The sequence below is a fragment of the Pan paniscus genome, chromosome 3, assembly GCF_029289425.2.
Source record: "Pan paniscus chromosome 3, NHGRI_mPanPan1-v2.0_pri, whole genome shotgun sequence".
NCBI lineage: Eukaryota > Metazoa > Chordata > Mammalia > Primates > Hominidae > Pan > Pan paniscus.
Window position 1 is genome coordinate 164,487,763 of NC_073252.2, and position 13,516 is coordinate 164,501,278.

General features: G+C 33.4%; 1 protein-coding gene and 1 long non-coding RNA gene across 5 annotated transcripts in view; one reads left to right on the top strand and one right to left on the bottom strand.

Moving 5' to 3' along the window:
* Positions 1 to 785: 785 nt before the first annotated feature.
* On the top strand, positions 786 to 3,225 carry LOC129397644 (uncharacterized). Its single transcript, XR_008625254.2, has 2 exons — positions 786 to 870; positions 1,923 to 3,225. It is a non-coding gene; the product is annotated as an uncharacterized LOC129397644 (long non-coding RNA).
* A 5,760-nt stretch (positions 3,226 to 8,985) lies between these two features.
* The window catches only part of SPOCK3 (SPARC (osteonectin), cwcv and kazal like domains proteoglycan 3), a 496,712-nt gene continuing 492,181 nt past the window's right edge, over positions 8,986 to 13,516 (bottom strand). For 3 of the 4 annotated variants that reach the window (XM_055111986.2, XM_003821795.3, XM_055111988.1), the window contains 2 exons: positions 13,065 to 13,202; positions 8,986 to 10,689 (listed from right to left, as the gene is read on the bottom strand). In XM_055111986.2, coding sequence (XP_054967961.1) covers positions 10,523 to 10,689; positions 13,065 to 13,202 — 305 coding nt within the window. In that variant the 3' untranslated portion in view covers positions 8,986 to 10,522. The remainder of the gene's footprint in view (positions 10,690 to 13,064; positions 13,203 to 13,516) is intronic. The other variant, XM_055111987.1, reaches the window with a different exon arrangement.

A 13,516-nucleotide genomic window follows, 5' to 3' on the forward strand; every position in this document is an offset into this window, starting at 1 on the left:
TGATGTGTTTTCTCTTCTTTAATGTGTCATTTTTATTTTCAGAAGTCAGTATTGGAGACACAAAAGACTGCATGGAGCATTACACATCCAGGTGTAGCCGCATCCATAATAATGCATGCATGAGCAATGCCCTAGGAATGCCCTTTGAAAATGATTAATAGAGATGCTATAGTTTAACTAGGTACTACAGAAAGAGCATGCAATATCTATTACATAAATTTAATTTTCATTTTGGGCTTTATTATTTGTCACTTTTTTCCTTGAGCATGAAGGATTAAAATAGACTGTGATATTTATAAATGTTTAACAGATCTTCCTTATAGCATATCCTAGACCGTGTTTTAAATGAACAGCTCTTGGAATGAAGCCCCATCAAAATCCAGGGCTAAAATCAATCTGCCTGAGGTACTACATGAACAGAGTGCGATTGTTTTGGTGAGGCATGACAATGTCTTTCCTGGCATTAGAAAGGCTCGGGTTGCAGCCACCCTGGGAAGAATACAACTGAGCTGCTATATCAAGTTGTTTTCACCTTGCAAGATTCTGGATCAGATTCTGGCACAACTGTTCCTATAATCACACTAGAGGATATGATATTATTATCCAGCTGAAACTAGTCATAAAGTCACTTCCTATTAGAGATCATTATAAAGACAACTAGAAACTATTGGCAGTAGTTTGGTACACACTGAACATTCTTCAGAGATATTTGTCAAAGTTTTCTGTATACCCTATGATTTGCAGTTCTTTTTCTTTTTAAAAAAATTATTTTATTTTAATTTCCAGGATACATATGCAGGACGTGCAGGTTTGCTATGCAGGGAAATGTGTGCCATGGTGGTTTGCTGCATCTATCAACCCATCACCTAGGTATAAAGCCCCACATGCATTAGCTATTTATCCTGATGCTCTCCCTCTCACTGCCCTTCCCTGACAGGCCACAGTATGTGTTGTTCGCCTCTTTGTGTCTATGTGTTCTCACTGTTCGGCTCCCACTTAAAAGTGAGAACATGTGACGTTTGATTTTTTTGTTCCTGTGTTCATTTGCTGAGGATAATTGCTTTGCACCTTAACCTTGTCCCTGAAAAGGACATGATCTCATTCCTTTTTATGGCCGCATAGTATGCCATGGTGTATATTTACCACATTTTCGTTATCTAGTCTATCACTGATGCGTGTTTTGATTGATTCCATGTCTTTATTATTGGGAATAGTGCTGCAATGAACATATATGTGCATATGTCTTTACAATAGAATAATTTATATTTCTTTGGATATATGCTCAGTAATAGGATTGCTGGGTCAAATGGTATGTCTGGTTCTAGGTCTTTGAGGAATTGCCACACTGTCTTCCACAATGGTAGAACTAACTTACATTCCCACCAATAGTGTAAAAGTGTTCCTATTTCTCTGCAACCTCACCAACATCTGTTGTTTCTTAACTTCTTAATAATCATCATTCTGACTGGCATGAGATGGAATCTCATTGAGATCTTGATTTGCATTTCTCTAGTGATCAGTGATGTTGAACTGTTTTTTCATGTTTGTTGGTCCAGAATTTCCTTAAATTGATAAGCAACATCAGCAAAGTCTTAGGATACAAAATCAATGTGCAGAAATCAAAAACATTCCTATACTCCAACAATAGACAAGCAGAGAGCCAAATCATGAATGAACTCCTATTCACAATTGCTACAAAGAGAATAAAGTACCCATAAATACAGCTAAAAAGGGAAATGAAGTTCTCCTTTTAGAGAACTACAAACCACTGCTCAAAGAAATCAGAGAGGACACAAACAAATGAAAAAACAGTCCATGCTCATAGATAGGAAGAATCAATATTGTGAAAATGGCCATACCATCCAAAGTAATTTATAGATTCAATGCTATTGCCATTAAATTACCATTGATATTCTTTACAGAATTAGAAAAACCACTTTAAAATTCACATGGAACCCAAAAAGAGCCCATACAGCCACGACAATCCTAAGCAAAAAGAACAAAGCTGGAAGCATGATGACGCCCGACTTCAAACTATACTGCAATTTCCCCCCCATCCAAAAAAAAAAAAAAAAAGGGTATTAGGCCTGACACAGTGGCTCACGCCTGTAATCTCAGCACTTTGGGAGGCCAAGGCGGGCAGATCACGAGGTCAGGAGATCGAGATCATCCTGGCGAAACTGGTGTAATCCTGTCTTTACTAAAAATACGAAAATTAGCTTGGCGTGGTGACGCGTGCCTGTAATCCCAGCTACTCCGGAGGCTGGGGCAGGGGACTCGCTTGAACCTGGGGAGGTGGAGTTGCAGTGAGCTGAGATTGAGCCACTGCACTGTAGCCTGGCGACAGAGTGAGACTCGGTCTCAAAAAAGAAAAAAAAGGCGGGGCGGCGGGGGATTAAAACACAAATAAGAGTTTACCACTAGCAAAAAGGGAAGAGATAGGTCTTGTAAAGCCATGTTGAAATTGGATGCTGGGTGAACGGCTAGGTTTCCTTACCAGCCAAGTGTCTTAGTCAGTTTGTGCTGTTATAAAGGGTGAGGGTGAGTAATTTATAAAGGAAAGAGGTTTATCTGGCTCACATTCTGCAGGCTGTACAAGAAACATGGTGCCAGCATCTCCTGGTGAGAAAGTCAGATTGCTTCTACTCATGGTGGAGAGGGAAGGAAAGAAGTGCGGGCAGAAATCACACGGCAGGGAAGAAACAAGAGAGAGGGAAGGAGGTGCCAGACTTTTTTCAACAACCACTTCTTGTCGCTCCTACAAGAATCTCACCAAGTCATTGATGAGGGATCCACCCCCATGACCCAAACACCCCCAAGCATCCCCCACCACCAACACTGGAGATCAAATTTCGACATGAGACTTGACAGAGCCAAACAGACCATGTTTAAAGCATAGCACCAAGAAAGCAGTTTATTCTCACTTGCCTAGAGTAGGAGTGATTCAAGTTAAAAATGCATTTGTGGCCCTGGAACACTTCAAGTGTATTAAATGCCAAGTGTATGTGGTAATTAACGTAAAATATAATGTAATGTAACTTACCTATACTTATTAATTGACTTCTGTTTCTCCTCACTATAAATTGTCAGCATGCAGTTTTACTTCAAATAATAATCCTTCTAGGTATACCCAATAAAAAATAATACCCAGATGACTCACATGAAAACAAAAATTTATTCAAATTACCTCAAATTTTAGAAAATAAACTAAGATTGACATAGTCACCCATTGCTCTTGTAATTATGAGGTTGACACCAAATACACATTAATCAATCAAATAAAGAGTCTCAATAGTCCGAGATTCACGTGACCAACTGAACCAACCTTGTACAAAATCATTCATTTTTTTTCTTTTGCCAAACGTAACATATACACAATCTATTTTGCTATCGTTTAATTTTATAAGAAGAAAGTAAGGTCCAAATTAGAGGCTTCTTTTGGTTAATTTTTCCACAAACATGTCTTACAGTAAAGGGCATTTTCCCTTTATCTTTTAGCTATATTTCTCCAGACGATCAAATTAGTTGTGAAAAGGCATTGATTGTTTGGAGTGAAAATGATGAGCACCGGAAACACATTATCCTAAAAGAGAGAAATGTTTAATATTTACATTTCATAGCAAGAAATATTGTACCTGGCTAAAATAAACTGAGAAGTAGTTTACCAATAATGGTCTATTGTCATACTAATATTTACTTATATGAGAAAATAAGAGTTCTTAAATTTTTTACAAATGTGACATGATTTGTCACATATTTATTTATACTCCTTAGAACTATTTGAGAATGTGAAATTGTTTTGTCCATACTCCTAATAGTTCCACCTCTATTTTTTCATCCCCCCAAAATAATAAATTGTTTTTAAATTACAAGAATGCTTTTTTAAAAAAATTATGTTTTTTCTTTTAAATCTAGTAAGTTCTAAATTACACTTTAATGCAACCTCTGGTAAGCTCTAAAACAGATTTATAGTCTGTAATTATTGTCTTTATTTCCACTCCAGTACTTCTACATCTTACCCCCATGGGGCTAAAAAGAATATTGAAACTTAGCACTATTTAACATACCAATTAAAAAGACACATTAAAAATTATAATTATGGCCAGGCACGGTGGCTCATGCCTGTAATTCCAGCACTTTGGGAGGCCGAGGCAGTGGATCACTTGAGGTTAGGAGTTCAAGACCAGCCTGGCCAACATGGTGAAACCCCGTCTCTACTAAACATACAAAAAATTAGCCAGGAGTGGTGACAGGCGCCTGTAATCCCAGCTACTGGGGAGGCTGAAGCAGGAGAATCACTTGAACCCGGGAGGTGGAGGTTGCAGTGAGCCGAGATGGCACCACTGCACTCCAGCCTGAGCAACAAGACTGAAACTCCACCTCAAAAAAAAAAAAAGAATTACAGTGAAATTACATTAAGAATTTTCTATAAATAACCACTCTTTTGGATAAGACATTGTGGATAATCGATGTTTTGAAAAGGTTAGCCTTTAAATAGGAATTACATTTTAAGAGAGAACATTTATGAGAGCTCAAGAGCAAGTTGATATTGGACTGCATTGAGCTGATGATGTTTCTTAAGTTTGTGCTTTAGTTTCTACATTGATATCCCTGGTGACCTTTGGAGATCACCTTATTTCTCTGGACTAGCTGTTTCCTAACAGAGAAAATGGGAATAACAATTTCTATATTCCCATCTTAAAAATATGATAGATCTAAAATAGTGGCTGGTTTCTTGATTTTACTTTTCTTCATTTCCCTCTTCTTAATAATAACTATTATTCAGTGCTGACTATGTGGCTAGGCATTGTTTTAAGTGCTTTCATAAGTATTAAAATTTGTAATCCTCTGCCACATGTGCTAAGGTGAGAATTAATCTCATACCTATTTCACTGATGAGAAAACTAAGCCATGGAGATGTCAAGTAACTTGCCTAAAGTCATGCAGTCCATGAATGCCAGAGCCAGGATTCAGACCTGGTAGACTACACTGTCCGTGGCTTTTACCACTATACTTACTGTCTTTTTTTTTTTTTATTTATTGCAGCTAAATTTTTTGAGCTATGTCTATTACTAGAATTTCCACTGAAGCACTATTATAGCCTTATGAATTAAATCCTAACACTACTATTACTTTACAAATGAAGAAAACCAGTTACAGCAAAGTTCATTATTTGCCCAATGTCGCAAAGCACTATCAGATTGAGCTCAGAGATTTGACTCCAGCAGTTGCATTTCCTGGACTGCTATACAAATACATTTCATTAAACAGCAGAATTAACTTGTTTATGCTCTACTTCACTTTACAACGATTTGAGATGGCTTCAAAACATGTTACATGTTGTTTAAGAAGAAGACATTAGTTTTGGATAGTTGTTGCAAATTTAAATGTGGAAGTAGCATGACATGGTTAAATAACTAGTGGAACTGAGAGACACGGGTAAAGATACGGCACTGTCACTGTTCCATCCCAACTGCCTATAAACTGATGGCTGTGACACCTGCCCTGTCAAGAACCATACATGTGACTTCAACTCACAGTCAATTGGCCAGAACTAGTTGCATGGCCTCAAATTTACTGTGAAGAAAAAAGGAAGATATCACATGTGTCCAGAAAGGAGAGAAGAACCAGGAATGATGAGTATTAGTGATTTCTAGGATACTTTATCTCTAATGTAAGAAAAAATAACATCCAAATCTTAGCCGATTGCATGAATTTAATGTATATGACATTTCATGTGTGGTACATATATTAAGTTGACATAAACCCTAGTTCATGTTTCTCTTGAAATGTACCTATTCTAAAATGAATAATTACTTAGGGAAGCCAACTAGTTAAGATACTTAGGTTTGAAGTTTATTTTTTCATTTCTTCATATGACTTTTTCTATGCCTCATAAGCTTCTATAAGTAACAAAAATAATGACATTTATTTGGTATTTACTATGTTCCGGACACCATGTATTAACTCATTTCATCCTCACACTGACTGTATGATGTGAGCACGATTTATTATGTCTATTTAGTATATGAGAGTACTATCGACTGGATCATTTGTTTGAATTAATGTGAATAAAGCTGTAAAAAGAGAAGATAATTCTGACAGCTCATCTTGAAAACTTCAATAATACCGCTGTTGTTAACCTATTTTAAAAATCTAAAAAAAAGTTAGCATGTAGTGGATATTTACTACAGGATAAACACCATGCTCCTGCTTTAAATTTGTGTTGCATGTAACCTGCACATAAATTCTCCAGGATATATACGTTAAGCTACATTTGACAGATGAAAAATATAAGGCATATGGACTCCAAACCTAGCAATATATGTATTTGTATACTTAAGAATGAATGGGATATTTGATTATTAAAATATATTAAAATTGTATTCCCCAAGGATATCTTCGAAAGAGTTGAATATGGATGTGATGGTGTTTATTGGTTGTTGCAATTTTTAAAAATCTTTCCACCTACAATGGCTTACTTTGCCATTTTAAATCATGTTGAACCATAAATTCATTTATCTTAATTTTACTTGCTGAGCTTTTAACTGAGACATAGAAATTAGGTAAAGATATTAAGTAGAACAGTGACAGCAGATATTCATACACAATTGAGGAGAGAAAATAATTCCTATTCAAAAGGGCTATTCTGATTTGTCTTGCCCCAGGAGGGATGACATATATATTGTATACAACGAAAGCTTAAGATGTTCTCTTTGAAGTGTTCATTGACTTAATAATTAATAAAAGTTTCATGAAGCCAAGTTATAATTCATGAAATACTTTTACAACACAGAATTAAACAGTTGATACCATTTTCTATAAAAATGTGTACTAGAAAGAATGAAAATGTCACCTTTCATTATGTTAACCTTAATATCAGCTATTAGGTTTAAAATAATGTCAAATAGAATAAGCTACAAGGAACTCATATGATCATTTATTTATACCTTCATGCCACTTTAAATATTCTAGATTTTTAAATTTTCTTACTTCACCTGAGCAATGTATGATATGGTCTAGTACTTTTTATTCATCATGAACAAAAGAGAAATAAATGTGAATCAATGTACTGAATATTTCAAATTTAAAGAAAACACTGGACTAATCGTGTGTGCACACATGTGTTTGTGTGTGCATATGTGCACACTTGTGTCAGGCAGAACAAGCACATTACTTATGATGGCTGTATTCGGTGTGGCTCATTCTCCACTTTCCCCCCAGCTATTAGGAATCTCTAAAAATAGACTGTGTATGGAGCCCTTAATAATCTATTGCATATAGCCAACACCAATGCTTCATTAATTTTATATAAAACAAATCATCAAATTGTTTGTTACAAAATGTGTATTTATTCATGCAATTCTGTAAATATGCTCTAAATAAACTGTCACTAGCCTATAAGGATCAATGCTTATGAGTTACTTTTCACATCATTAGTTTCATGTAAAATAAAAATACTGTAAAAATGTATACAGAGAATAAAGTACTCTTAGAAGCTGTTTTATTAATTAGAAAATTTTTGCTAATAATTTTGATATTTTGGTTTGATAGATTTTTTCTATTAAATGATTGGCAGAAATACAGAGTTTGAATTATTGATCATTTTGATCAATATTAAAATGTTTCATGTTTATTTTAAACTTAGCTTTTTTTCCCCAATAGTATTAGGCAGAATTACCATCCCCTATATGTACAAAAATAAAGCATCATTAATTTCCATACTAGATTTTGGCATAAAAGGAACACTTGCTATTTTATTTGTATGTTTCTTCTACTCATTTTCTCTAATGTTTCAATTTTTAATTTGCTGTGATTCCGAATGTCTTGTAATTTTCGAGTTGCATGTGTGCTTTCTAAATAACACAGATTAGAAAAATAAGACACTATTATAGACTGTATTGTATGACTTTATACCTATGAATCAGATTTCAATTTAAGAAAGAACAAACTGTTGAGATACTTGGATTCTTTTTAATTAAAATATTAAGATTTTGGGTTTCTATCAAGGACTCTCATTGGGGGTTCAACATACCTCATTTTTATTCAAATTAAATCTAGTAAATATCTTTCTTTGATTTATTCCAATGGAGATTATAACTATATTGTATTATGGGATAGGAATAATGTATTGCTTGTCTTTACACTTCATAATTATTTTGTTCATTAATGAATACCTAGTGTCTAGAATACTGTTTGATTTACAGTAGCTGTCCAATATTTATATTTTGGGGGATAAATGTATAGGTATAATTGTATTGTGTCAAAATATTTAAAATAAATTAAATGATCATGAAAAGACCTAATATACATTACAAGTAGAATTTTTATACACACACACACACACACAAATATATATTGTATACAAATAATTTACATAAAGTTTTATAGTGTAATCTATTTTTATTTTCTATTTGCTGTTGATTTAATTGCTTTCTTGGGAGTCTCAGAGAAACTTCTTTAAAAAAGCCTAACTTCAACATTACTATATTTGTTACTTTAAATTCATTTGCTAAACCTCTGTATAGAATTTGTTTTTGTCTCTTCCCAATCAGTTATATTTATATACATTTGTTAAATAGACAAGGCTATCTGACTACTCTTCAAAATGCTGTTGCTATAGAAATTTAGCCAAATATGTTAAGTATGACACCATAAAAATGGGTTTTAAAATACAGCCTTGACAAAAATATGATCCATTTTACAATATTATGACAAATGAAACAAAATAAACCACCACCAACAAAATTTTTTTTAACGTACATTGACAAATGAATCAAAATAAACCACCACCAACAAAATTTTTTTTAACGTACATTGACAAATAATATTCAAGATTCCAAGAGCGCTAATTTTGTAATTCTAAAATTTCAGGGAACTCCCCTAGCTAGTTTGTGATGCATTCATTTTAAAAATCAAGGACTCGATTGAGAAGGCTTCATGCTACTATGTGTACTCTGGAAAGACCATTGAGGAACAGTTCAATTTGGTTACAAGATTCTTTATTTTGTAAACTATACATAAACAGTAAAAAAGAAAATGCATTATACTTTATTACATAAAGTCAACATTAAATTTTGTATTGAGTGTGTATAAATTAAATGGAAATAATTAATCAATTTTGCTTTCAATGAATTGTATACTGGGAAACCAGTTTACCCACTGTTGAAATTAAAGATACCAATACGTAACATTCAACAGGTTTTTCCATTTTTATTATGGGCACAAAACCATTGGTATGATATAGTTAAAAGTGATGGTGTGCCAAAATGTCTACACAATTAATTAACATGCTAACTTAAATACAGCGGTTAAAGTAATTTTTGCTACAGTTAAATCTTAAATGCTACTCTACACAATAATCATAAACAAGTCCACACGGCAATTATGTAACAATAGAAAAAAAGAAAGAAACGTACCCCATTTTCTTCATTCCAGCAGCAATACCTTTACTGATATTAATCTGTTAATTAGGTGTGCTTATATATTGCGTAATATACTATATTGGTATGCATGCTAAAATCTTTCTATCTCTATTTTTGCAAGGCACCATACAATACGTTCTCTAAGTTTCCACACTACTAACAAAAATAACATAATTCTAAGATTAAATGCAAACTTTTACCTAAAATGGGAAATAAAATGAAAATTAAGAATTTAAAATTTGACCTTGGGGCAAATGACAAACTTTGTAAAAATATGGTTTAAATGAATCTTTCCCTTTGTCTTCCTAATTTAAATTCTGCTCCCTAAGTTGCTGGTCAGAAAGATAAAGAAATCTAGAAAGGCAAACAAATCATGTTATTAAAGAATCTTTTAAAAAATCTGCTTGAGACTGCCATCCAAATTAAAATACACACTGGGGAGAACAACTAAATTTTTAACTTTCAGAATCCATGGTTTTCCATACTTGCCATTTTGTAAAATGTCCTATTAGATCCAGAATAATTTCATAGGTAAAAACACCACTATTAATGTAAACACAATTGAGGACTCTACAATTGTCACTTTGTTTTTCTTGCCATGTGGTATCTCTCTGTTATCCTGACTCATCTAGGTCTAGCAAGATGCTACTTTGGAAATGCAATTAAAGCATGCATATTTTTCCTAAATCCTTAGGACCCAGGTCATTAAAAATTTATTTATTTTAAATTTCACTTAGAATTACCTTTCAAAAAATTAACATGTACGATCCCAAGCACTAGCTGTCATTTTGCTTATGGAAGATTTACAAAGTTTGTTCTCGTGAAAAATTTATCATAGTAGCACTTCAAAACTTTATTTTGTCTGACTAGACTGCATATGTATTTTCTTTTTGTGTAAGGAATATAAAAACTCAAAGCAAATGATTCTTATTTAAACATAAAGTTCTATAACTTTAGCTGCAATTTTTCAAATAATTATACAAAATATATGTGAGGTTTAGAATCATTTTGTTATTGGGGAAGAAGATAATTTTAAATAGGCTATCATTTTTGTAAATATTAGAAATGTAGAATTTATTGATTTCAACTGTCATCAATCAAATGTATACATCATGGTCATCACCACCATCATCATCATCCCCTTCATCTTCATCATCATCTTCAATTTCATCTTCATCATTCATATCATCTTCATCATCCTCATCATCAGTCCATTCATGAAAATCTCCACTAGCAAAATCTCCGGAGATCTCAAAATCTATAGCTTAAAACAAGTGAAAGTAAACATAACCTTTATTTGACTGAATAGTGTCAATTTCTGAAAGATAAAATCCTTATAAAAATTAAGAATATTTTTTAGAAAGTAATTTGTTTTCTATCTTATTTATCAAAGATAAGGAAAGATCCATTTTCTGGAAAATTATCACATGTTAAAAATCTATCATTTGTTAAAATGTATGTGCTAAAAGCAGAATCATTATTGAGGTATGTTATGCAAGATTTCCAGTCCAGTAATATTGATCTCATCCCAGTTGTTATAGAAATTCATGTCAGACTGTGCATTTTGCAAAGAATTCAAAATTTCTTCTACAAGTGTGGCAGAAAAATTGCCCTACCAAAGATATTTATTTCCTAATCTCCAGAATCTATAATGTTACCTTAACATGAAAAAGTGACTTTGCAAATATGGTTAAGTAAAGGAATTTGAATTGGAGAGATTATCCTGAATTACCCAGGTGGATCCAAATTGTCACTTAGGTTCTTAAAATAAAAAAAAATGTTTTCCAGATAGAGTGGGAAGGAGCTATGACTACAGAAGAATGATCAGAGATGCAGTGTTGTCGGCTTAAGTTTAGAGGAAAGAGTCCATGAACCAAGGGATGAGAGCTACCTCTAAGAGGTGAAAAGGGCAAGGAAACAGATTTTCCTCTAAAGCTTCCAGAGAGGAGCACCATCCTGCTGACATCTGGATGTTGAGCTTAGTGAGACCTGTGTTGATCTTCTGAGGCACAGAACTGTAGGATAAATGTGTGTTGTTTAAGCCACTGAGTGGGAATTTGTTACTAAAGCAACAGAAAACTAATATTTTACAAAATATTTTAAAAATAACCATTAACACTTATGGAGGCAATAATGCACATACATCTTAGCACTCACTGTATATTGACTTTTCAACTCCTCAAATGCTAGCGTGGATTTATTTTATACTCTTTCTAATATTTTATTCTTATAATTATTTGGTATCTAATTATAACAAATCCTATTGATGTAATTCAAGGTTTATAAATTGGTTGATCTCACAAGACAACACACTAAAATTCCCATCTTAACTGAAGAAAATATTTAGTTCTCCAACTTCATCTACTGTGTTAGTTATAAAATGTAAAGAAAACTCAGATGTCCACGTTCCAAAAGCAATGTTCTTGTTCACTTAAGGAACTCATCTCCATATAACTTTTATTTACAACATAAAAAAGTTATGTATCCATCATTGTCATCAATGACAACAGAATTAATTTATAATGCAACTACTTTACAGCACACATTACAAAGATGTGTTCCCTATATGTAAAATTTATGTAAGGCAGCTATTGAATCCTCTTTCTTCCTACTTAAATCTAACTGCATTGGCCAGGTCAGCAAACCAAAACCAAGCTGTTAAAAATGTTATGAACAAATGGATTCAGAGCAGGAATTTAAAGTTTAAATGAGATTACTTTTATTGTTTATCTTTTTTTGATAGTCTTAGTTTATTAGTCTAAAATTTGCTTGAAGAATACATCTAAATATTTTCTAAAATGCAAGATTAAAAAGTATTTTATTCTCATTTTTGATCATTTATATTAATTGAAACACAAAGAATTAATTCCTGGTGTGTGTGTGTGTGCGCGCGTGTGTGTGTCTACAATGAGGTGGCTTTTGTCATGAAAACTGTCTATAATACCAAGAAAATTGACACTTGCATTCTAGAAAAATGTTTTATGAAGTACAAATGGTACCACAATGGAAACTTTAAAATGCATGTATGTTATGTTCAACTAAGCGTTACATTCTATTTTAAATATATACATAAAAAATCCATGTTCCTAAAAAAGAATTAGAATATTAGCTATAATTCCCTTTAAACAGTCAAACTACATTTTCCTCACTCAAGCACAAGGAAACATGCTTATATAGCTGTAATTTATGGACTTTTACTTTAAAAAGGTTTGTATTTCTTTGGCTGGTGAACCCACATATTCCCTAAGTTACCATCTCCAGAGGTATACAGACAAAAGGGTGTCATCTGAAGACACGATAAATAGAGTTTATTGACTTGCAGTAGGATGAATGAGAAAGGTCTGCTTTAGCTGAGAGGAAAAGAAGTACCTCAACAACTTTCCGAATTTGAAGTAGGAAAGGAACTCAGCTTTCAATTAATCTCTCTAGAAAATCTAAATTATGCAATGACCACTTATTATCTATCCAAATTTTTAACATGCTAGGAGTAAGTTTTTTTTTGTCACTCCCTCCACCCTAGATATTCTACAGTCTTTGCATAGAGTAAGTCCTCATTAAATGCTTGAACAAATGAATGAGGCTCTAAAGCACTTAATTCTGTGCTTAGAAAATTATGAAATAGGTAACCCTTCTCCTTACCGCAATCTGCAATACCATTTATTCTGGATCCCATGACTTCATTTCCATATCTGTCAACACACCAGCACTGTCCAACACTGCCATGACATTGTGTTGGCTTGTAGTAACCATCTTCATCACACAGGGGGATATACTGTCCTGTTGAAACAACACACAGGCATACAAACACACACATGTAGTTTATGAATAAGCTGTTCTCCTTTCTGAGAAGCACCCATTATGCATTAATGCACTAAAGACTTACACATATGGAGTGTCCACTATATTCCAGGATAGATACCAGTGATGCCTTAGAAGAAATCAGGGAAGTCTTTTGTGTCATGGAGCTGGCCATTGCCACAGTGAACTGCTTATAGTTCATGGATTCATTTCCTTTGTAAAGCAAAGTACTATCTTACTAGTTCTCACTGTGCAAAGGGTAGTGTTTCAGAGGCACAATACAGAATTAAAAT